At 42.0% G+C, this 25,048-nt stretch overlaps 1 protein-coding gene across 2 annotated transcripts in view; it reads right to left on the bottom strand.

Annotated features, from left to right (window-relative positions):
- LOC117546251 overlaps window positions 1-25,048 on the bottom strand; it is a 34,507-nt gene that overhangs the window by 4,747 nt on the left and 4,712 nt on the right. Inside the window, exons 3-17 of one of the 2 annotated variants that reach the window (XM_034216411.1) lie at window positions 22,784-22,920; window positions 21,867-22,036; window positions 20,785-20,980; window positions 20,453-20,649; window positions 20,288-20,373; window positions 16,593-16,654; window positions 16,129-16,367; window positions 13,806-13,995; window positions 13,425-13,463; window positions 11,368-11,488; window positions 10,075-10,216; window positions 8,063-8,230; window positions 5,917-5,998; window positions 1,805-2,355; window positions 406-511 (exon numbers count right to left, since the gene is read on the bottom strand). In XM_034216411.1, the coding sequence (XP_034072302.1) occupies window positions 406-511; window positions 1,805-2,355; window positions 5,917-5,998; window positions 8,063-8,230; window positions 10,075-10,216; window positions 11,368-11,488; window positions 13,425-13,463; window positions 13,806-13,995; window positions 16,129-16,367; window positions 16,593-16,654; window positions 20,288-20,373; window positions 20,453-20,649; window positions 20,785-20,980; window positions 21,867-22,036; window positions 22,784-22,920 (2,486 nt within the window). Of the gene's footprint in view, window positions 1-405; window positions 512-1,804; window positions 2,356-5,916; window positions 5,999-8,062; window positions 8,231-10,074; window positions 10,217-11,367; window positions 11,489-13,424; window positions 13,464-13,805; window positions 13,996-16,128; window positions 16,368-16,592; window positions 16,655-20,287; window positions 20,374-20,452; window positions 20,650-20,784; window positions 20,981-21,866; window positions 22,037-22,783; window positions 22,921-25,048 lie in introns of those variants that run through there. The other variant, XM_034216412.1, reaches the window with a different exon arrangement.

Below are 25,048 nucleotides of genomic sequence, written 5' to 3'. Positions count from 1 at the left end.
TTTTTCACTGCCTTTTTAGAATAAACAATCATATTTCACTTTTCAGTTGCATCTGGACATTTATTTTATTTTTCCTCTCAGCAACAAGCGTGCACTCATCGGTCAGCCCACGAGTGAATCACAGACCAAAGACTAAAACAAATGGGTATCGTGGTCACTACACACAGTATTATTGATCCACCACCTCTAGAAGCTGCTCTGAGGACCACGAGGAATGTGTGGACGACATATTAAGTAAATCCATCGAGGAGTCGACGTTTTTAGGCCAATAAACAGAAAACTCGTGTTACGTGGATCATCCTGAGAGCAGGAAGTGTGAAATCTCACAGCCCAGACTAATCGTTTAAATATAATCCAGATCATTTCATTTAAATGAATAATGCAAAGATAAATAACTCCACTCACCTCCGCCCACTGAGCACCAGCTTGTTGGATTTTAACTTTAGCCTCGCTGCACTGCTGGAGGACGATCCGGGCCTGAAGAGTTATGTTCCTCTGCAGGGGAGCAGCACTACACACACACACACACACACACACACACACACACACACACACACACACACACACACACACACACACACACACACACACACACACACACACACACACACACACACACACACACACACACACACACACACACACACCACACACACACACACACACACACACACACACACACACACACACACACACACACACACACACACACACACACACACACACACACACACACACACACACACACACACACACACACACACACACACACACCACACACACACACACACACACACACACACACACACACCCACACACACACACACACACACACACACACACACACACACACACACACACGATGCAACTATTAACTCACATTCATTACCTAAGAGATGTCTAAATTGTTTTTAAATCTGACCTGCCGATGTAATCTTTCTAAGAACCATAATTGAACACACACAAGTTTTTCCTAACTTCTTGTTGATGCAAAATGTATATTAAAATGTTTGTTTATCATGAAGACAGAAAACAGCTGCCCCCAAATGTTTGCTATTTTCTTTTTGGTGGCTGTCACATTGTAGACTGTGTGTGTTCATTTGGCCAGATAAAAAAAGTACATAAAACTGATCGATTATTCATTGCTAATTTTCAATCATTTTACACCGGGAAGTTTGGACTTGTGGGGTTCAAGAGTCATTTCTACTAAAAAAGTGCATTTCTGGGTGAGTATCAGGGCTGAACGATTCATCGATTTTAAATCGAAATCGCGATTTTAAATGATGCAATTATCAAATCGCAAAGCCTGCAATTTTTTGTTGTTGTTTTTTGTTGTTCTTCTTGTGTGTCAGTCCTCCACACCAATCAGAAGCGCTGTGCTCCACATGTACCAGACATTGTTAACAAATCAGAAGTGGCCCATGATAGAAGGTGATAGACAGATTGATCTAATCACCTGCCAAGTATTCTTGAAAGTGCCTGCCCTTTCCAAATGGCTTCCAATGGAGCTCTCGATGCTTTCTGAGTCAGGTCAGTAATGCTCCATCACATGTTTCTATTACAGGGTGCATCTTAAACTGAAGCTTGACTTTAAAGCAACGGAAGTTTCATGTAAGTTTAGTTCTTTCACTCGTAGCTCGGGCTGCGGGGTGCTAGAGACGGGAGCACGTTGATGCGACCTTCCTAGCCGGAGATATGGCCGCATTTTACAATAAACTTCCGTTGGGTCGCTTAAAACAAATATCGCAAATCGAATCGCGATTATTCCCCAAATGGTGAAGCCCTAGTGAGTATTGGCACGTACCTGTCCACATTCGTCGGGGGTTTTGCTGATTGTGTGGAGGAAGAGTCAGGGATGGTGATAACGGGCCAGGGTTTGGAGCTCGGAGCTAATAAAGGCTCCAAACCACAGCTGGATGTTATTTGATCCGCTTCCAGGTCCTTCTTTCTCCTCCTTTTTGGTTGTTGGCCGCTTTCACAGCTCTTAGTTTGAGTTTTAATCCCTCTGCCTTGACTGGGAGGTTTGATTTTCTTGCTCATGGATTGAGGAGGTTTGTGTGTAGCTGTGAGCTCAGGGGGAAGATTTGATTCAGGGAGAGGGCTGATGATGTCCTGGACTTTGACAAAGTGAAGTGTTCTGGCGCTAACGTGAGAAATAACGATCTCTTTCTGCTCCTGAGGTCCAGTTGGCTCAGAGTTTACAGAGGAGAGTGTTTTGTTCTGGAAAAGTCTGGCCGCGTTAACGGCGTTAGAAGTCGTTGGATGGAGGGTTATGGGAGTACTTGAGGGGAAATGAATGGGCGTTGTCAGATGAACCAGGATGGGAATTCTGGGCTGAGGCAGCGAAGGGGTTTCCTAGGATTAAGATGAGAAACAGAAAGTCAGTGAGACGTTTTGAGAAAGTACGTATTTTTCATAACAGTGGTCTTTCTCTGTATTCAGAGGCAGCTGCAGTGTTTGTAGAAGGTTATTTCAATGAGCTAGAGCCATTAAACTCAGTCATCATCTCTCTAAGTAGTAGTTATTATTGGACATAGCACAGAGTGCATGCCCAAACATTAGGGATTCATCGAGAAATATAAATAGATTAGATCACATTTTACGTAAATGATTGTCTTTTAATGTTGGCAACAGAATGGTTAAGATGTTTTATCATGCTTTTATTGAAAGTGTGCTCTCCTTCGGCATCATTCGGCAACGCCACTGAGGCTCAGACAAAGTCAGTCAGAAGGGCCGTAACATTGTCCAGTAAATTGACAGGAATCTAATGTTCTAGTCTAGAAAGCTTATACAAGGACAGAGTTTTAAAACACAATATTGTGAGTGACCTGAGGCACCCTCTCGCCTCTTGTTTTGAACTGCTGCCATCACTACTACTACTACTACTACTACTACTACTACTACTACTACTACTACTACTACTACTACTACTACTACTACTACTACTACCACTACTATTACTACTACTACTACTACTACTACTACTACTACTACATTAGATATACTTGTTGTACCTGTTCTGTTACAGCAGCATGTTAACAGGCATAACACACAAGTAAATATGTCATAAACATAACTAGAAAATATACACATATCAGCAGTAGCAAGATATATATCTATCCTTCTTGGAGGAATTAGATCATCTCCTCTCACACATCCCTGAAACTGGCCCTCCCGCTGTACTTCTCGGAGACTTCAACCTCCAGATGGGGAAGATAGACGAACTAACATCTCTGTTAACCGCCTTTGCTTTCTCACTGTCTCCGTCCCCACCGACTCATAAAGCTGGCAATGTCCTTGATCTCATATTCTCAAGGAACTGCGCTACTTCTAACCTCTCTGTAAACCCGCTCCACACATCCGATCACTTCTTCATTTCATTCTCTCTATCCCTTTCCAAACATAACAAACTAATCTCTTCCCATCCTACACTTGTCCGCCGTAACCTTCGCTCCCTCTCTCCCTCTACCTTTGCCTCGTCGGTGCTCTCAGCCCTCCCTTCCTCTGATTCGTTCCAACTACTGCCTCCAAACTCTGCTGCAGAAACTCTCCTCTCTACTCTCTCATCCACTCTGGACTCGCTCTGTCCTCTGACATCTCGGCAGGCTCGTCAGTCCCCTCCGGCTCCCTGGCTAAATGATGCACTGCGTGCTAATAGAACCGTCCTTCGGGCAGCAGAGCGGAAATGGTGGAAATCCAAACACCGTGACGACCTCCTAAGCTATCAAGCTCTCCTCTCCTCTTTCTCTGCTTCGATCTCTCAGGCAAAAAGCACTTTCTTTCAAGATAAGATCCAATCTTCCTATTCCAATCCTAAAAAACTATTTTCCATCTTCTCCACCCTCTTGGACCCTCCAAAAGCCCCTCCCCCCTCCTCACTTCAGTCAAGCGACTTTGTTAACCACTTTGAAAAAAAGGTTGATGATATTCGCTCTTCTTTTTCTGACTCACCTTTACTCACCTCTGGGTCACCAGACCTTCCTTCCACCAACACACTGACCTCCTTTTCCCCTCTCTCTCCAAGTGAGGTTCTTACCCTCATTACCTCTGCCCGCCCTACCACCTGTCCTCTGGACCCTATCCCTTCAAACCTCCTTCAGACTATCGCTCCTGATATTCTACCGTTTCTCACCCATTTCATCAACACTTCTCTAACTTCTGGTCACTTTCCAAACAGTCTCAAGGAGGCAAGAGTAAACCCTCTCCTAAAGAAACCCACTCTCAACCCGTCTGATGTTATAAACTACAGGCCTGTCTCTCTCCTCCCGTTCCTGTCTAAATCACTTGAACGCGCTGTCTTTAAACAACTCTCCTGTTATCTCAATCAGAACAACCTTCTGGATCCGCACCAGTCTGGTTTCAAGGCAGGTCACTCCACAGAAACTGCTCTCATTGCTGTCACTGAGGAACTGCACACTGCCAAAACTGCATCCCTCTCCTCTGTCATCATCCTGTTGGACCTGTCTGCTGCATTCGACACGGTGAATCATCAGATCCTCCTTCGCACTCTCCAAGAACTTGGAGTTTCAGGCTCTGCACTTTCCCTCCTCACCTCATACCTGAAAGACCGTACCTACAGGGTGACTTGGAGAGGGTCTGAGTCCGACCCTTGTCAATTAACTACGGGGGTCCCTCAGGGCTCTGTTCTTGGTCCCCTCCTCTTCTCCCTGTACACAAACTCGCTCGGATCAGTCATTAGCCCGCATGGTTTTTCTTACCACTGCTACGCTGACGACACCCAATTAATTCTGTCCTTTCCCCGCTCAGAGACCCAGGTCGTCGCACGCATCTCTGCTTGTCTAGCTGACATCTCTCAGTGGATGTCTGCTCATCACCTCAAACTCAACCTTGACAAGACTGAGCTGCTCTTCCTCCCGGGAAAAGATTGACCCACTCTTGACCTAACAATCAACATCGGCACCTCAGTTGTTTCCCCGACTCAGACTGCAAGGAATCTGGGTGTGACCCTAGATAACAACCTGTCCTTCACTGCAAACATCGCTGCTACAACCCGTTGCTGCAGATACACGCTTTACAACATCAGGAAGATACGTCCCCAGCTGACTCAGAAAGCGACTCAGGTTCTGGTCCAGGCTCTCATCATCTCACGCCTAGACTACTGCAACTCCCTCCTGGCTGGTCTACCTGCATGTGCCATCCGACCTCTGCAGCTCATCCAGAATGCAGCGGCTCGTCTGGTCTTCAACCTTCCTAAATTCTCCCACACCACTCCGCTCCTCCGCTCCCTTCACTGGCTTCCGGTAACTGCTAGAATCCACTTCAAGACACTGGTACTTGCTTACCATGCTACGAATGGATCTGGCCCTTCCTACATCCAGGACATGGTTAAACCGTACACCCCAGCACGTGCACTACGCTCTGCATCAGCCAAACGACTCGTTGCGCCCTCGCTGCGAGGGGGACCCAAGTTCCCATCGGCGAAAACACGTGGGTTTGCTATCCTGGCTCCAAGATGGTGGAATGAGCTCCCATTGACATCAGGACAGCAGATAGCTTGCACATCTTCCGGCGCAAACTGAAAACTCATCTCTTTCGACTCCACTTCGAGCGATAGAATTACTAACAAAGCACTTTTATACTAATAAAGGACTGGCTTATCTAAAGCCAGTTGAGTAGCACTTGAAATGTTTGGCTCTATGAAACCTGATGTACTTTATGATTCTGTTTTCTTCAAGGTTGTGTCTTCCTGGTCGAATGTACTTATTGTAAGTCGCTTTGGATAAAAGCGTCAGCTAAATGCAATGTAATGTAATGTAATGTAATAGAGTATGCTGATATAATTGATATCAGCCTCACTGTTTGCTCGTCACTCAGTAAAGTGTCTAATTTAACATGTTCTATACTATTAGGATAGATTTAGACATTACAAATAGAGTAAGAGGCTGTGAAACGTACCCCTCTGTCCTCTACATGTGGTGCTGTTCCTCTCTCTTCATCACCAACATCTTCATCACCACCATCCTCTCCATCCTTCCCACTGTGAGGATGAAGACACACAGACATTAGAGGAATCACATGTCGTGTCAAATGATCATATAATCATTTAAAACATAGTCTTATACTCTGATTGCCTTTCACTCTGTTAAATTGTATTGTTAGTCTTGTTTCTGTTTAACAGAGACAGTACATTACATTTAAGGATTTACATTTAAGGATTTACATTTAAGGATTTACATTTAAGGATTTACATTTAAGGACATTACATTTAAGGATTTACATTTAAAGACATTACATTTAAGGATTTACATTTAAGGACATTACATTTAAGGATTTACATTTCAGGAGGTAAAGGAAGTAAAAGGTGGATTTTCAAATTGTTAAGGACGAGGGGGTTTTCTGGTTTAATGATGGGATGTAGGAGCAGCTGTTTCCTCTCGTGAGTTCACAGAGAGACCGTCAGCAGAACTTCTCTCTCCTCTGAGGGTGAAGCTGCTCTGTTCCTGCATTTCAGATCAGATTTATATTGACTTTCTTTATTACTTTATTAAATATAACAAAGGACAAACTTTGTCCACGAATCATTTATCAGTTTCCTCCACAGTGATCTGGATATTAGAAACTGCATTTGTTGTTGTCTATTTTAAAGTAAACAACTTTAGAGCTAGTGCTACTTACTTTCTAAGGAAAATACTTATGTTGTGTGTGTAACGTTAAAGGAGACAACAAATAACCCTTGTTACCGTTTACTTATAACTAATGAAGCTTAGCGCAAGTTCAACCAGGAAGACCGTCTTTCTCATTCATGTATACGTTATTACTCTCTCTCCTCTCAATAAGTGACAGGGGGCGTCACTCTTCAGTCTAACCAATCACTTCGCTCTATTTCCAAGAGCCTATCATAGCGCTCTGTCAAACCTTTTTAATCTGCTCCCCCTCTGACAGCTGTCATTTCAGGTGACTCGACACAACCCTCCTCCCCCCTTTCTCCTCCCGTCCCTCTGAATCCAGGGTCAAGCTAAACCCCTCCTCTTCAGACCGACCCCAACTATCCATTCACCACCACCAGGGTCTAGACCCCAGGGGGGTTTCATCGGATCTGTTCTACCCTCCTGAATGATACTCCTGCACAACAGGGCCTAAATCGCCAAAACTACCATTACATTCATTTGTTCATCTGTGCAATAAATATGCATCACTCAAAACCGTCTCTCCTGATTGAAATACAAGGTTATGTAATCGTGGCGCTGACACTGTTACTACAGTATATTTAACAATCCAAATATGTATATTATGTTCATTCAAATGATCAATGCTTTACCGTGGCATCTTGTTTCAACAGTTGCTATATCACTTCATCACTTCATTTTTAATTTGGGATTATTATTTGTATTTGATCTTTATTTTTTACCTTGTGTGAATCCTTCTTTTCACTCTGACTTTTTTTCTGGCTGATAAAAAAACGCCTGAATTTCCCCACGCGGTTAAATAAAGTTCCATCTTATCTTATGTTATGAAGAGAAAACATTTCAGTCCTGCTAGATGATTAGAGAGCAGTGTTTCTACAGCAGACAGACACTACACTGACAGTGCTTCTCAAAGTGTGGTCCGTGACCGCCCCCTAGTGGTCCGTGAGTATATTGGTAACATTTCATATTTTAAATAAATACATTTAAGTTTTCCGCACTCTCGCGGGAATATCTCCGCAATGGAGCGAGCTTAAGTTTCGATTGCATGATATAGCCCAGGGCCACACCTTCGTCACACATGTTGCCACTTGTTTGTACCATTTTCAGGCGATTTGTAATCTGTTCTAGAAAAACAATGTGTTTTTTGATATTTGTGGAGTTAGGTGTTTTTTTATTGGTTAAGTCCTTGGTATGAACAAGTTTGAGAAACACTGATCTACAGCAGACACACTCTCTACAGCAGACACACACTCTACAGCAGACACACTCTCTACAGCAGACACACTCTCTACAGCAGACACACTCTCTACAGCAGACACACTCTCTACAGCAGACACACACTCTCTACAACAGACACACTCTCTACAACAGACACACACTCTACAGCAGACACACTCTCTACAGCAGACACACACCTGTCTAAATCCTCTGGAGTGTGTGGAGGTCTCGGCGTCTGCAGAGGAGATTGAAATGTTCCTGTTGGTGGTCTTCCTTGTTTCTTCTTCTTCTTGGTCTTCCTGCTGCACTCTGAGCATTTGTTGATCCACTGAACCACATCAGGCCTCATGGTTTTCCAGAAGTACCTGATGATGACATCATGAGCTGGTTATTGGATATACTAACTATGTGCAATATTACATGACATGACATGTTACTTGTTAGTCGCTTTTATCCAAAGAGACTTACATACTCAATACTGTGGACAATCCCCACAGGAGCAATTTGGGGTGAAGTGACTCAGGGAGACAACGACATGCTGACTGCAGTGGGGTTTGAACCTGTGCTCCAGTCCACTGCGCCACAGGGACACAACGACATGCTGACTGCAGTGGGGTTTGAACCTGTGCTACAGTCCACTGCGCCACAGGGACACAACGACATGCTGACTGCAGTGGGGTTTGAACCTGTGCTCCAGCCCACTGCGCCACAACGACACAACGACATGCTGACTGCAGTGGGGTTTGAACCTGTGCTACAGCCCACTGCGCCACAACGACACAACGACATGCTGACTGCAGTGGGGTTTGAACCTGTGCTCCAGTCCACTGCGCCACAGGGACACAACGACATGCTGACTGCAGTGGGGTTTGAACCTGTGCTCCAGTCCACTGCGCCACAGGGACACAACGACATGCTGACTGCAGTGGGGTTTGAACCTGTGCTCCATCCCACTGCGCCACAGGGACACAACGACATGCTGACTGCAGTGGGGTTTGAACCTGTGCTCCAGTCCACTGCGCCACAGGGACACAACGACATGCTGACTGCAGTGGGGTTTGAACCTATGATCCAGTCCACTGCGCCACAGGGACACAACGACATGCTGACTGCAGTGGGGTTTGAACCTGTACTCCAGTCCACTGCGCCACAGGGACACAACGACATGCTGACTGCAGTGGGGTTTGAACCTATGCTCCAGCCCACTGCGCCACAGGGACACAACGACATGCTGACTGCAGTGGGGTTTGAACCTGAGCTCCCCTGATCCCAAAACCAACGCACTATCCACTGCGCCACACGCCTAATTTTCTTGAATTTTTGTATCTTCAATATTGTTGTATGCATGCTTCCTAGATGAAGCTGTGGGACTAATACAGGTATTATATAAATGCACCTTCAGAGTTAAGTATAATCTACATTTTAAGAACCTACAGTTATAACAACAAGTAACTAAACGTTTCATTTCGTACTCTTAAAGGTGCTCATACAGGCAGGGGCGGTTCTAGGGGGGGGCCAGTGCCCCCCTAACACTGACCTCTGACCCCCCTGTGGCCCCCCTAACAATGAAAAGCTTTTTTTTGGTTTTTTTTAAATGTATATTTTCTGGTACTCGGTTTGCCAAAAACCGCAGGATTTTGTTGCTGTAATGTGAGATTGTGCAGACACCCTTATGTAAAGTAGAGATGTAACTGTTCATTGCCTTTATTTTTATATAAATATGGTGTTAGTGCAAACAGTGCACTATAACTTAAGCTGAAGCTAACAGTAATAACTATAAGATCTATCTGAAATAAATAAGTGTACTGAAACAAATATCAATAACTGTATTGCATTGTTTTCGTATGCGCAATTACTTCATACTGTCTAGTTCTCTTTTTCATCCTGCATTTATTGTGAAAATAACTGGCCCCCCAGTGGCCCCCCCAGTCAAATTGGTCTAGAACCGCCACTGCATACAGTTTCAGGATGGTACAACATCGATAAACACCAATGTGTTTGGTTAAATAGACTTAACAGAATAACAAATCGGTGTTTAAATCTCAAAGTTGAATTTGCAGTCAGTTATCGGTTGATTTAATGTTACAAACGACTTGAAGTGAAAAGCGAAGAAGAGACAGAAGCAGTTTGTGTCAGTGTACTCTTGTGTGTCTTAGTGAGATGAATACATTTGATCTCGATTAAGAGACGTTCTGAGATCCCCGCTCACCTTTCGTTGAGCAGTCGGAGACACTTGTTGACGTTGAGGTGGTTCAACTCGTCGTGAAAATCCAGCAGAGCTTGTTCCACTTTCGTCCGGCTCCTGAGGACCAAACACAGCCGGTTTCCTCTCTCTGTGTGCAGAGAATCACCTGAGAGAGAGAGGACATTACATTCAATGAAACCTCACGCAGAGGATCGTGAGGTTTCATTTGGAAAGTTAGGTATTATATGAAGTAAATGCTAATCCTGATGACTCTTTCGCTGTGAAGGTTCTTTAAAAAGTGTCTTATGGCGCTTTTCCACTGCAGGGCCTCGCTCGGCTTAGTACGGTATGGCTAGGCCTCGTTAGGCCAGGCTCACTTTATGCTGCGTCTCCATTACAGTGTAGTAGCTGGGGCAGTAACTATAGTAACGCAGTGTAGGCGGAGCCGTGACGTCATCTTCAATGCGAAACACAAAACCAACATCAGCCGTTAGCTGTTAGCACTCAGAGCTCACAGCTCCTCATATCTGTTCAGAAACTAGACAGAAGCTAAACAAGTACAAACCACAGACTGCCTGTGTCATGGAGAATACAGTCGCTGCTTTATTTATGTCTGGAGGCCGTTGTTGTGAGTGTGGACGGTCGGAGCATACTGCGTTAGCTTAGCCAATCTCCATTCAGAAAACACGCATCTTAAAGGTGTTTCTCTGCCGTCTGTCTGCAGACTTGTCAAAGCATTAATTCATGGTTCTTACTAACCGGTATCAGTATGTTGTTACTTCGGCATCATTTTGAAACGTGTATTACAATTAAATCACGGTCAAATATGTTCATCTTGTTGTATGTAGTTGCCAGCGATTCTCTCACTAGTTTAGCATACTCAGCCCGGTTGTTGGCCCGGAAAGAACCTCGATTTTGGAGAGACAGAAAACTTTGAAAAAGTACCCGCTAGCCGGATCTACGCCTGTGGAAACGCAACCAAAAACGGGCACGGCATGCTTAAACCGCACTGTAGTGGAAATGCGCCATTATACTCAGAAAAACCCTGTTCCATACTTCCCAATTACATAGCAACATCATGACTGTTGTTTTGTTTTTAAAAAAGCGCCTATCTTATGTTGTCTTTAACCCCTTAATACAAAGCAAAACATCATCCGAGAAAACAACAAATCACAATTGCAGTACTTGTTCCAGAGTAAACATTTAAGTATCGTACATATTTAAAAACCGCCTTCCTTTGATACTAAAGACCTCCAGGAGTAATCTACCTGTTGTAGAAGTTTATTCTGAATCTGTTTGGGTTAAGTTTGGACTCACCTTTGATGCAGTACCTCTTGCAGAACCTCCTGAAGGTGTTTTTCTCCACGTAGCTCAGTCCAGGAGGATACGTGCGTTTAATCAGGTAAAGCTCCACCGCGTCGTACTTAGAGAAATACGTCTACACACACAATTAAAAGATTAAAATACATGCAGTGAGTGCAGTACACAGGGGAAAGGGCATCAGGATTAGATTGTTTGTAATTCTGCTGTAACATATGGAGGATGGATCATGACATAAGTATAAATAAATTCCGTTTATCTATATATTTCTGGATTTATTTATTGCTGGATTTATTTATTTGTGTAACACCTACGTCATTTCCGGGCGAAAATTACAGCACCGCCCACTTTTGGGGGAAAACTGCTGTCATCTGAACAGCGGTCAATACACATTCTGAAGTTTTTGCCAATCCGATCAGAAATGTTTGAAAACCGTGGATTTGTGGATCTTCAAAGAGCTCGATGACGATGGCCAGACAGGCGAACAGTTACATTAAATCATTGGAAATCGAGAATCGGGCTCGATATATGGTTACATTAAAATCAGTAGGCGAGGCCGTAATTTCGTTGGCTGTTACTCTCATGAGCGAGGCGGAAAATAATAGTTTTATCATGCCAACAAGCTGTTGTGTCGTTTATTGCACCTCAAACATTAAAATAATTCCAGATTTACGTTTGATCGCCATTCAAATGACAGCGTTGTTTTCCCCAAAAGTGGGCGGGGCCGTAATTTTCGCCCGGAAGTGACGTAGATGTTACTCATCTATGGACATCGATCGCCTACTGCTATATTTAACCTTATATCGAGCCCGATCGTCGATTTCAAATGATTTAATGTAATTGTTTGCCTGTCTGGCCATCGTCATCGGGCTCTTCCGATTTCTGATCGGATTGGCAAAAACTTCACAATTTGTATTGACCGCCGTTCAAATGACAGCTTTGTTGTATGTGTTACTCTCATCCAAGCCCCCAGGAAGTGCGCTGGACTCTGAGGAAAATATTCGTTGTGGCCAAACGGCGGTACTACACTTCCGTATCAGTCGCTGGGCCCGGAAAGACTTTTTCCCATTGACAACATTGGGAAAAAGATGCCTGTAAATCGCTGGATAATTTTTTTTAAACTACCCAGTATGAACCCTTATACTGTATACTGTATAGCCCTTATTAAAAACATTCGGTCCTCGAGTTGTAAAATGTGCTAATAACGTTATTCTAAGAGTTATTTTGCTCGGCATTGGGAATGCGGATCTAACCCACGGGACCGACCGGTACGTTCATGTGACGTGTTCAGTACGTGTTTTACCTTTACCCATGGATGCACAATAAGAACGGATTATATGATTATATGAATACTTTCGTGATGTTTCGCTCTCTCAAAAGTTGGGCCATTTTGTCTTCATGCGCCAATGAGCAACTCTCAAATATCTCATTCACACCAACGGTGTTCCAGGGCACCGCAGCGGAGCCGCCTCTAAGCTCCGGAATCCGGTTCGTTTCGAGCACCAACATTTTTTCCGGCTAGAGCAAAAGCACCGCTTACGTCGAGGCGGGGCCAGGGGCGGGATCAACTCCTGAACAACAACAACAATCCCGCGTTTTATCCAGTTTGTACACAACGATGGAGAAACTTAACAAGCAGCAGTGGTCCACTGAAGAGACCAGCTGGGAATCTGGTCTTCCGAAGAGGTACAGAGGAAGCTGGAGCACAATCGGCCATTGTTGTTGTTGTCAGTGTCAGCTGTGAGGGGTTTTCACGCGGTTTGGCTTTATGAAGCAGGCACGCAAACGGTTACGTCATGACGCAAACGATGACGCAATGACGCAGCACCAGTCGGACTCTGGGCGGTGTGAAAAGAGCCGGAGCTAAACCGAAGAACCGGTTCTGAACCTGAAAAGCTCTAGCACGGAGCTTGAACCGGAGTTGCGTTGGTGTGAATGAGGTAATAGTAATGAACGAGGCCCCGCCTCCCACGCTGTATCCAGTGCTTATTATACATCCATGCTCTCATCCATAGTAACATACAATATTTAGCTAAACCCCAAAATGATCAAACCTCGTCCACTGCAGGCTGGATCGGTCCTGTGAGCGGAGTCTGAGGGGAAAAGACACATTACATTGTAATTAATTAAGCTACGTTTAATGAATTAAAAGTAATTTACAATTAGCGCAACCAGGATGATACAGCCTGCAAAAACATAAGCTTCGAACCACTTTAAAACAAGGACTACGACCATTTTTGTATTATTATTAGTACTTATATATATATAATTTAGGTGCAGTCAAATAAGTGGGCTTTCAGTTTGTGGCACAACACGATCTTCTTGCTTCAGAGAAGTAATAAAAGAAGTCCGACAGGCAGCACAGTAGATTGTTTTTACTTCTGCAGACTCCACTCTCACACTTTGACGTACAAAGAGTCTCTTTCCTCTCTCACCTCTTGGTTTCCGTGCACCATGAGTGTCGGCATGGCGTCTGATCGGACCGACACTTTCTCCCCGCTGCGATCGAAGCATTCCTCGCTGAAATGGGACGAACAAACGGACGATCCGAGTCGAGGAAACCAGTTGGGACGACCGACCGCCTTCATCCACTGATGAAGAAGAGGCGTGTCGTCCAGAGGAAACCTGGAGGAGAAGGAGGGTGAATAGATATTTCAAAAAGCTTTCAGATAAAGACATCATTTAACTCTAAGAAGCTGATTTGCCAGTCCTCTGATGACTGGTTTACAATGAAGAATACATCCAATCCAACTGTATTTATAACGCACATTAAAAAACAACAGAGTTGACGAAAGTGCTATGTATTAATAAATATATAAAAAGCAGCGTAAATACATTTAGACAAAACCGATCGGACAAATGCTCAGAATTTAGATTGTGGTTAATTTGATGACTTTTTAAGGAGGTTCATGTTCATCTAGAGGCATGAGAGATATTTGAATAATCCCAATGGTCGACTCCAGATATTAAAGGGGACCTATTCTGCAAAATCCTCTTCTTCATGTCTCTTCTACATCAACATGTGTCCCCTCTTCTTCATGTCTCTTCTACATCAACATGTGTCCCCTCTTCTTCATGTCTCTTCTACATCAACATGTGTCCCTCTTCTTCATCAACATGTGTCCCCTCTTCTTCATGTCTCTTCTACATCAACATGTGTCCCCTCTTCTCCATGTCTCTTCTACATCAACATGTGTCCCCTCTTCTTCATGTCTCTTCTACATCAACATGTGTCCCCTCTTCTTCATGTCTCTTCTTCATCAACATGTGTCCCCTCTTCTTCATGTCTCTTCTACATCAACATGTGTCTCCTCTTCTTCATGTCTCTTCTACATCAACATGTGTCCCCTCTTCTTCATGTCTCTTCTACATCAACATGTGTCCCCTCTTCTTCATGTCTCTTCTTCATCAACATGTGTCCCCTCTTCTTCATGTCTCTTCTACATCAACATGTGTCCCCTCTTCTTCATGTCTCTTCCTACATCAACATGTGTCCCCTCTTCTTCATGTCTCTTCTACATCAACATGTGTCCCCTCTTCTTCATGTCTCTTCTGCATCAACATGTGTCCCCCTCTTCTTCATGTCTCTTCTACATCAACATGTGTCCCCTCTTCTTCATGTCTCTTCTACATCAACATGTGTCCCCTCTTCTTCATGTCTCTTCTTCATCAACATGGTGTCCCCTCTTCTTCATGTCTCTTCTACATCAACATGTGTCCCCTCTTCTTCATGTCTCTTCTACATCAACATGTGTCCCCTCTTCTTCATGTCTCTTCTGCATCAACATGTGTCCCCTCTTCTTCATGTCTCTTCTGCATCAACATGTGTCCCCTCTTCTTCATGTCTCTTCTACATCAACATGTGTCCCCCTCTTCTTCATGTCTCTTCTACATCAACATGTGTCCCCTCTTCTTCATGTCTCTTCTACATCAACATGTGTCCCCTCTTCTTCATTGTCTCTTCTAACAATCAACATGTGTCCCCTCTTCTTCATCAACATGTGTCCCCTCTTCTTCTCAATCACATGTGGTCCCCTCTTCTTCATGTCTCTTCTACATCAGCATGTGGTCCCCTCTTCTTCATGTCTCTTCTACATCAACATGTGTCCCCTCTTCTTCATGTCTCTTCTACATCAACATGTGTCCCCTCTTCTTCATGTCTCTTCTACATCAACATGTGTCCCCTCTTCTTCATGTCTCTTCTACATCAACATGTGTCCCCTCTGTGGAAAGAGACTCTGAAAGTTTCAGGAACAAAGATTCTCTCTCTTTTTGATCCATTTCTATAAAAACCTGTCTGAAAATGAGCTGATCAGATTTTGGCCACTTGATGATGTCATAACGATGTGTTGTCTTGTGTAACCATTAGCCAATCAGCAACCAATGTAACCCCCCCCCCCCCTCCACCTTATCACCTGAATCTCCTCCTAGAGCACCATTGAGTTCTTTGTAACCAAATGTCTCTCAGAGGGGCGTGGGGAGGGGCTCCTTATTTTCATCTAAAGTAACAGACAGAGAATCAGCACTTTGGAAACAGGGCTGAAACAGAGGGCATTATGGGTAATGCTGCAATGGTCTGTTTGGTGTTTCAGCCAATCAGAGACAGGCTCTGGATATATCTGATCCCTGTGATATATTGATGACAAACAGTATGATAGGGGACCTTTAAGACAGCCAGTTATCTCTCTAACCACATGTTCTGTTCCTCTTCTTGCAGGATAACTTAAAGACCCTTAATCTGGACAGAACCCCTCGTACTTGTGGAAGGTGAGCCCCAGGCCTCTCTCCACCGGCCCACAGCTGTTGGTGCAGCTCCTCATGCTGCAGCGGAGCCACCTCCTCTTGGTTCTGTCCATGCAGGTCTGACAGCAGGAGATCCAGCGGGCCACGTCCCGGGTCATTCTGGCCCAGAAGAACCGCTTCGTGATCTCTCTCTGGCAGGTCACCAGAGCAGAGTGATCCAGGTCGTCGTGGAACTGACGCAGGATCGAGTTTACCTGTCGACCAAAAGACGGAAAACATGAGACTTATGTTCTTTTAAAGTCTTTTAAAGGCTTTTTAGGATTTTCTTAAGGGTGTTTTTGCATTTACTTGCTAGGAAGTGGAACATAAGACAGGAAAGAGTGTACTTGTTTTCACGTTCCTGCACTTAAGCTCAATCTTTTTTAAGATGTTGATACAGGATTCATTAAGATGTTTATATATATTTAAATCTTGCTAACCTCTTCTCTGCTGCGTAGCACTCTGACAGGAGGAGAGACTACAGTGTACATCAGCACACCGTCTGAAACACAAGAGAAATGCTTCTTAGCAGAGAGGGCAAAAGTACACATCCTTTACTCAAGTAGAAGTACACACATTCTTTACTCAAATAGAAGTACACACATCCTTTACTCAAGTAGAAGTACACACATCCTTTACTCAAGTAGAAGTTCACACATTCTTTACTCAAGTAGAAGTACACACATCCTTTACTCAAGTAGAAGTACAGATACTCGTGTTTAAAAATACTCTGGTGAAAGTAGAAGTACTGACTAAACTTCTTTACTCAAGTCAAAGTAAAGAGGCTTTGAAATGTACTTCAGTAGAAAGTACCCATAACTAGCAGCTATTTTAAAGAGTACCTGACCTCCCTTTATATTAATAGAACAATAATGTCATTGTTAGCTAATGAATGTTTCCATGCTGAACAACGGCAACATGACAACGTTTCCATTGGTCCCTCTTCTTTAGAGAAGACCAGGAAATGATGGATACACGGATCGTGTTCAAATCAATAGGCACGCAATGACTCTAAAGAATAATGATCACGCATCAAACACACATTCAGACTAAAGGAACCAGCTGTTTGGAAAATGAGAGAAGTAGAAAGTACAAGTATTTGAGTTCAACATGTAAGAAGTAGAAAGTACAGGTATTTGAGTTCAACATGAGAGAAGTAGAAAGTACAAGTATTTGAGTTCAACATGTAAGAAGTAGAAAGTACAGGTATTTGAGTTCAACATGTAAGAAGTAGAAAGTACAGGTATTTGAGTTCAACATGTAAGAAGTAGAAAGTACAAGTATTTGAGTTCAACATGTAAGAAGTAGAAAGTACAGGTATTTGTGTTCAACATGTAAGAAGTAGAAAGTACAGGTATTTGTGTTCAACATGTGAGAAGTAGAAAGTACAGGTATTTGAGTTCAACATGTAAGAAGTAGAAAGTACAGGTATTTGTGTTCAACATGTAAGAAGTAGAAAGTACAGGTATTTGAGTTCAACATGAGAGAAGTAGAAAGTACAAGTATTTGAGTTCAACATGTAAGAAGTAGAAAGTACAGGTATTTGAGTTCAACATGTAAGAAGTAGAAAGTACAAGTATTTGAGTTCAACATGTAAGAAGTAGAAAGTACAGGTATTTGTGTTCAACATGTAAGAAGTAGAAAGTACAGGTATTTGTGTTCAACATGTGAGAAGTAGAAAGTACAGGTATTTGAGTTCAACATGTAAGAAGTAGAAAGTACAGGTATTTGTGTTCAACATGTAAGAAGTAGAAAGTACAGGTATTTGAGTTCAACATGTAAGAAGTAGAAAGTACAGGTATTTGGGTTCAACATGTGAGAAGTAGAAAGTACAAGTATTTGTGTTCAACATGTAAGAAGTAGAAAGTACAGGTATTTGAGTTCAACATGTAAGAAGTAGAAAGTACAGGTATTTGAGTTCAACATGTAAGAAGTAGAAAGTACAGGTATTTGAGTTCAACCTGTGAGAAGTAGAAAGTACAGGTATTTGAGTTCAACATGTAAGAAGTAGAAAGTACAGGTATTTGTGTTCAACATGTAAGAAGTAGAAAGTACAGGTATTTGAGTTCAACATGTGAGAAGTAGAAAGTACAAGTATTTGTGTTCAACATGTAAGAAGTAGAAAGTACAGGTATTTGAGTTCAACATGTGAGAAGTAGAAAGTACAGGTATTTGTGTTCAACATGTAAGAAGTAGAAAGTACAGGTATTTGAGTTCAACATGTAAGAAGTAGAAAGTACAGGTATTTGAGTTCAACATGTAAGAAGTAGAAAGTACAGGTATTTGAGTTCAACATGTAAGAAGTAGAAAGTACAGGTATTTGAGTTCAACATGTGAGAAGTAGAAAGTACAGGTATTCGAGTTCAACATGTAAGAAGTAGAAGTACAGGTATTTTAGTTCAACATGTAAGAAGTAGAAAGTACAGGTATTTGTGTTCAACATGTAAGAAGTAGAAAGTACGGTATTTGTGTTCACATGTAAGAAGTAGAAAGTACAGGTATTTGAGTTCAACATGTAAGAAAGTAGAAAGTAACAGGTATTTGAGTTCAACATGTAAGAAGTAGAAAGTACAGGTATTTGAGTTCAACATGTAAGAAGTAGAAAGTACAGGTATTTTGTGTTCAACATGTGAGAAGTAGAAAGTACAGGTATTTGAGTTCAACATGTGAGAAGTAGAAAGTACAGGTATTTGAGTTCAACATGTAAGAAGTAGAAGAAAGTACAGGTATTTGAGTTCAACATGTAAGAAGTAGAAAGTACAGGTATTTGAGTTCAACATGTAAGAAGTAGAAAGTACAGGTATTGTGTTCAACATGTGAGAAGTGAAAGTACAGGTATTTGAGTTCAACATGTAAGACGTAGAAAGTACAGGTATTTGTGTTCAACATGTAAGAAGTAGAAAGTACAGTATTTGAGTTCAACATGTGAGAAGTAGAAAGTACAGGTATTTGAGTTCAACATGTAAGAAGTAGAAAGTACAGGTATTTGAGTTCAACATGTAAGAAGTAGAAGTACAGGTATTTGAGTTCAACATGTGAGAAGTAGAAAGTACAAGTATTTGTGTTCAACATGTAAGAAGTAGAAAGTACAGGTATTTGAGTTCAACATGTAAGAAGTAGAAAGTACAGGTATTTGGGTTCAACATGTGAGAAGTAGAAAGTACAGGTATTTGTGTTCAACATGTAAGAAGTAGAAAGTACAGGTATTTGGGTTCAACATGTGAGAAGTAGAAAGTACAGGTATTTGTGTTCAACATGTAAGAAGTAGAAAGTACAGGTATTTGGGTTCAACATGTGAGAAGTAGAAAGTACAGGTATTTGTGTTCAACATGTAAGAAGTAGAAAGTACAGGTATTTGGGTTCAACATGTAAGAAGTAGAAAGTACAGGTATTTGAGTTCAACCTGTAAGAAGTAGAAAGTACAGGTATTTGAGTTCAACATGTAAGAAGTAGAAAGTACAGGTATTTGAGTTCAACATGTAAGAAGTAGAAAGTACAGGTATTTGAGTTCAACATGTAAGAAGTAGAAAGTACAGGTATTTGTGTTCAACATGTAAGAAGTAGAAAGTACAGGTATTGTGTTCAACATGTGAGAAGTAGAAAGTACAGGTATTTGGGTTCAACATGTAAGAAGTAGAAAGTACAGGTATTTGAGTTCAACATGTAAGAAGTAGAAAGTACAGGTATTTGGGTTCAACATGTAAGAAGTAGAAAGTACAGGTATTTGAGTTCAACATGTAAGAAGTAGAAAGTACAGGTATTTGGGTTCAACATGTAAGAAGTAGAAAGTACAGGTATTTGTGTTCAACATGTAAGAAGTAGAAAGTACAGGTATTTGAGTTCAACATGTAAGAAGTAGAAAGTACAGGTATTTGAGTTCAACATGTAAGAAGTAGAAAGTACAGGTATTTGAGTTCTAAATGTAAGAAGTCAAAGTAAAAAGTGGTCAGAAAAATAAGTAGTGGAGTAAAGTACTGATACCAGAAACATGTACTTAAGTACAGTAACGAGGTATTTGTACTCTAATACTTCCCACCTCTGCTTCTTAAGTAATTTATTTTAAGTCAGCTATAATCTGGTTAATTGAGGATCAAAAGAGACGGATTAAATAAGTGTTATCACTCTTTCTACTCACCTTTTAACGCAAAGCGGTTGGTCATCCTTTTCAAACTACTTATGCCTTTCTTGTTTTGCATGGGTAAGATTCTGTGGCTCAGATACCTGCAGGACGCAATAAAAACATTTAATTCAATCAGAACAAAATGCATCTTGTAACACTTTAAAGGGGTCATTGATGTACCTGGCGATGTGGTTGAACACCTTGAAGCTGGACTCATTGAGGAACCTCCTCTTCAGCTCCGTCTCTGTGGGTTCTGGGTCCTGGAGGCAGTACTGATGCTCCTGCAGCTCCATGGGGGAAGGAGGAGGAGAGGTTTTGGAGAAGGGGTCTTCCAGGCTGTTAGAGAACAGGAAGTCCTCCTCTGAAGGGACAGGGACCTGGAAAACAAGAAGGACGACAGATTCAAATAGGCGTTCAATGATGATTTATGCACAGCAAAATGTATAAGCTTTATAACATGTGCAATATTATTAATAATGTTCAATAATAACGTGCGTCTTGCGTTGTGTCACCTGGTCCTCCTGCCCTGTCTCTGGGATGATGGTCGGCACGGCGCCAGGTGATAGAGTCAGCCGAACCTCGTCGCTCAGAGTGAAGCAAGACGGCTCAAAGTGTTTGGAGCAGAGAAAAGAGTTTGATCTCAGAGAGTTTTCATCTCTCTGAGCCACCGACAACCATCTCTGCCGGATCTCTTTATCTTCTGGAAACCTGCAGAGATTAACTTTTAAAATAACTGAACAGAAAGTCAGAATTTTGAGATTTTGAGAAAAAGTCAGAATTTTAAGAAAAAGTTAGAATTTTGAGAAAAAAAATCAGAATTTTGAGAAAAAAGCCAACATTTATGAAAAGAATAACTCAGTATTGTGAACATGACAGGATGTGTGATTACCTAGAAGAGCATCAGGACTGTTTGAGGCAGATGATAGCTATGTGATGAACATGATGATTCAGCCTCTATGGAGAGAGACATCAAGCATGCTCATTTCTGACGTGGAGCTAATCTGAAGTAAACATTGAATACTGCTTTCTATTCCTCCATCTTGTGACTGTGTAACTCCCTCTCTTGGACATCAGCATGTGAAGGACACTGTTCAGGAACTAGTTGATGCTCTGTATGTGATGACTCCTTCCATTCTGGAGAGGATCACAGATACATGGATCCTGAGGTTGAAGATCAAGCCGGGGACCAGGGATTATTAACATTTTTAAGTATTCTAATATGAATTTTGTGATTTTGAGAAAAAAAGTCATAATTTTAATGAAAAATTCAACATTTTGTGATTTTGAGAAAAAGTCATATTTTGAGAAAAAGTCAGAATGTTGTGATTTTAAGGAAAAAGTCAGAATTTTGAGAAAAAGCCATCTGCTTTTAGTGTATTTTGTGGCGGAAGTACAGCGCCACTTACAGGCCCGGCATTTGTACCACAGCGTCTCCAGCGTCTCGTGTGAACGGACACGTTTCTGGTGCCTATTGCGAGTGGATGGAAGACTTTGCCTGAAGCTCAAGCCGGGAACCAGAGAGATTTTTCTAACGCTGACCAACTGCTTTTCAGATAATTTTTAACATATAATCTGTGTGAAGGTGGTGTTTAACCTGTGGAAGCTGAGTTCGGGGTAGATGGAGCTAGAGGATTCGCAGCCGTAGACAAAGCAGAACTGGACCAAGGGTTTTTTGGTTTCTGGAAGAATTCGGTTCTGACAAAATTCACACTTTTTGATCCAGGCCTTCGCGACCTCCGTCACTCCAACCCAGTAAAACATCAGCTGCAAAAACAGAAGAACACGTCATTTTAAGAACTTTTGTTTACCATATTATCCTAAACTATTTGTTCTGTTGATCAAAAGGATATCCATAGGTGGGAGAAGTACTCGGGTAAGTACTTGAGTAAAAGTAGAAGTACTCAGATCTTGTACTTGAGTAAAAGTAGAAGTACTCAGATCTTGTACTTGAGTCAAAGTAAAAGTACTCAGATCTTGTACTTGAGTAAAAGTAGAAGTACTCAGATCTTGTACTTTAGTAAAAGTAGAAGTACTCAGATCTTGTACTTGAGTAAAAGTAGAAGTACCAGAGTGTAGGAATACTCTGTTACAGTAAAAGTCCTGCATTCAAAATGTTCCTCAAGTGAAAGTAGCGACAGTAAAAGTAGTCGTTGTGAAGATTGGTCCATTTCAGAATAATATATATGATATGTTTTATAATGATTGATCATGAAAGTGTTCTCAAAGCTGGTAAAGGTGCAGCTAGTCTGAAGTACTTTGTATACTGCAGGGTAGCTGGTGGATTTACTCCAGGTGGAACTAAAGTCTGATTTAACACTTGATTAGATTTCACATCATTCATCCACATCTGTGAAGTAACTGAAGGGATTAAATACATGTAGTGGAGTAAAAGCACACAGTAGCATTACATTGAAATACTCAAGTAAAGTACAAGTATCTCTAAATTGTACTTAAGTACAGAGTAAATGTACTTAGTTACTTCCCAGCTCTGATGATATCCTATGAACTCACCATTATATCCTTTACTACTTTAATCCTACCGACGTGGTTGTTGTTGTCGTGGAAACGGATCATAATTTCCTTCACCTCCTCGTCACTTTTTACAACTCTGAGCAGGCGTCCCCTGTAATGACGCCACAGAAAACCATCTGCAGGAGAGAGAGAGGGAATACACTCAGGTTATTGTATTATGTGAAGTGGATTAATAGAGGAAAGTAATAAGTAACTCAAGTACCATAGCACAAAGAGACGTTCTTTAATTGCTACTAAAACAAATCAGCTGAAAAGAGCTCCACCTTTACCAGTCATGCTCCTATTGGCTAGCGCTCCAACACATTGTATGTGATAGGCTAAGGGGCGGGACCAAACTGTTTGAACTTAGACTAAAGTGAACTATCTAAACCCTCAGAGTCCTTTACCTCACTGAGCTGTAGTTATCAGCCTCTCAGTCTGACTGGAGAGGACTCTCCCTCCACATCATTGTAGAAACATCTTCTTCTTATATCCGTTAGAGCAGCTAGCACCAGATTCTAATAACAACAGCGTCGGTACCGGGCGGTGCGCCCTTCTCTCTCTCCCTCGCTCACTCGCATTTTGGCTGTATGGTCATTCCAGAATTGGAGGACATTTCATGTCCCCCTTATAAAAATCTAATAATCCATGCCCAAAATGCTAAAACATGCACTTGTTGTGTTAAACATACTTGTATTGAGACAAAATGTATATAAAGTTGTAGAAAAAGTGGTTTCAAAATATTATTTAAATGATCAAATAGCTCTCGAACATCCCCTAAAATGGCATTTTTCTCTTGTCCCCGCTTCTTGGTGACCAACTTGCGTCAAATATAACATTTAAAAAGGGATTTTATTTACTTTTGTTGGTATTATTCTATTGATATATGTCTCTTGTAATGGTAAAATCAATTTGTTAAATCATAAACATATTTTAGATAACAGTAATGTTGCACAGAAGGTGTGTCCCTCAACATGCGTTCAACCCTGTTACCCAAACCTTTTTAGATTGGCACAGGAAGTGAACAAACTGTAAGTCAGATGACACACAGGAAGTGACATCAGCAAGCCATGTGCTAGTGCCATGGGTAGACCACAACTAAGTCCTCTTTTATTTTTCATATTTTTACAATCTTTTCAGTCTTAAAAGAGTGTGGCACTCTGACCACTCAGCCCTGTTACTCATATTATCAGAATAAAGCATATTCATTTCAAAGTTATCTTTCTTGCATTAGATATCCAAGTGTGTCCTTGCCTTGAAAGTAGCATTACATGCTACATCTAGCAATACTTCCTGAGGTTAAAGCTCAAATTAGCATTGATTTAACCATGTTACTATAATTAGAGTAGCAGGGGTAATTCTTCATTGGAAAATATACATTTGATGCCTAGCTGGGCAAATCACTTTTTTTGATGGTTTGTTGTCTGTTTTTCCTAAATACATAAAAAAAGATTATAAAATAAAAGGTTCATTTTTCAAAAATGTTGGTGTCTAAATTGTCCTCCAATTCTGGAATGACCCTGCGGGCGCCAGATTACATTACATTACATTACATTGCATTTAGCTGACGCTTTTGTCCAAAGTGACTTACAATAAGTGCATTCGACCAGGAAGCCAACATCCCCCATTTTCATCCCTTACAGCACCCATCGTACAGGGCAAATGAAACGTGTAACCGGGGTGAAAAGGGTGTTACATTTACTTAATTATGAATATTGTTACATCAAGGCCGAAAATTAGGATGAGCCCCAACGGTAAAAAAAAATGTTTTCCCCCCCAGAGCTGCAGCGCCTCCACAGATCTGGCGCCCTAGGCGAACATCTATTACGCCAGTGCTACGGGCCGGCCCTGAGTTCATATGCAACTCGCAAATATATTTCTCTCTCCTCTCTTTTCTCTTTTCTCTTCTCCCTCTCTCCCTCTTTCTCTCTCTTCTCTTTTCTCTTCTCCCTCTCTCCCTCTTTCTCTCTCTTCTCTTTTCTCTTCTCCCTCTCTCCCTCTCTCTCTCTCTCTCAATTTTGGTACGCAAATGCGCCTTTTTTCAAATGACCCGGTGCTCTTTTTTTGGCACCTGCGCACCAGTTATGTGCAGCCCTGCCTATAGCCCGTTTTCAGGCGCGCACCAGACGACAGTTTGTTCCATTGTTTCATTCACGGGCAAAATTCAAATGGACTATAAACTTTAAACATAAGTCATGTGCACAGAAATGCTGTTCAACCATTGGTCAGACATTTAGGGCGTAAAAACGCGAATCCTGGCAATTT

The sequence above is a fragment of the Gymnodraco acuticeps genome, unplaced genomic scaffold, assembly GCF_902827175.1.
Source record: "Gymnodraco acuticeps unplaced genomic scaffold, fGymAcu1.1, whole genome shotgun sequence".
NCBI classification, from domain to species: domain Eukaryota; kingdom Metazoa; phylum Chordata; class Actinopteri; order Perciformes; family Bathydraconidae; genus Gymnodraco; species Gymnodraco acuticeps.
The sequence above is the reverse complement of the archived record's forward strand: the minus strand, read 5'-3'. Positions and strand labels throughout refer to the sequence as shown.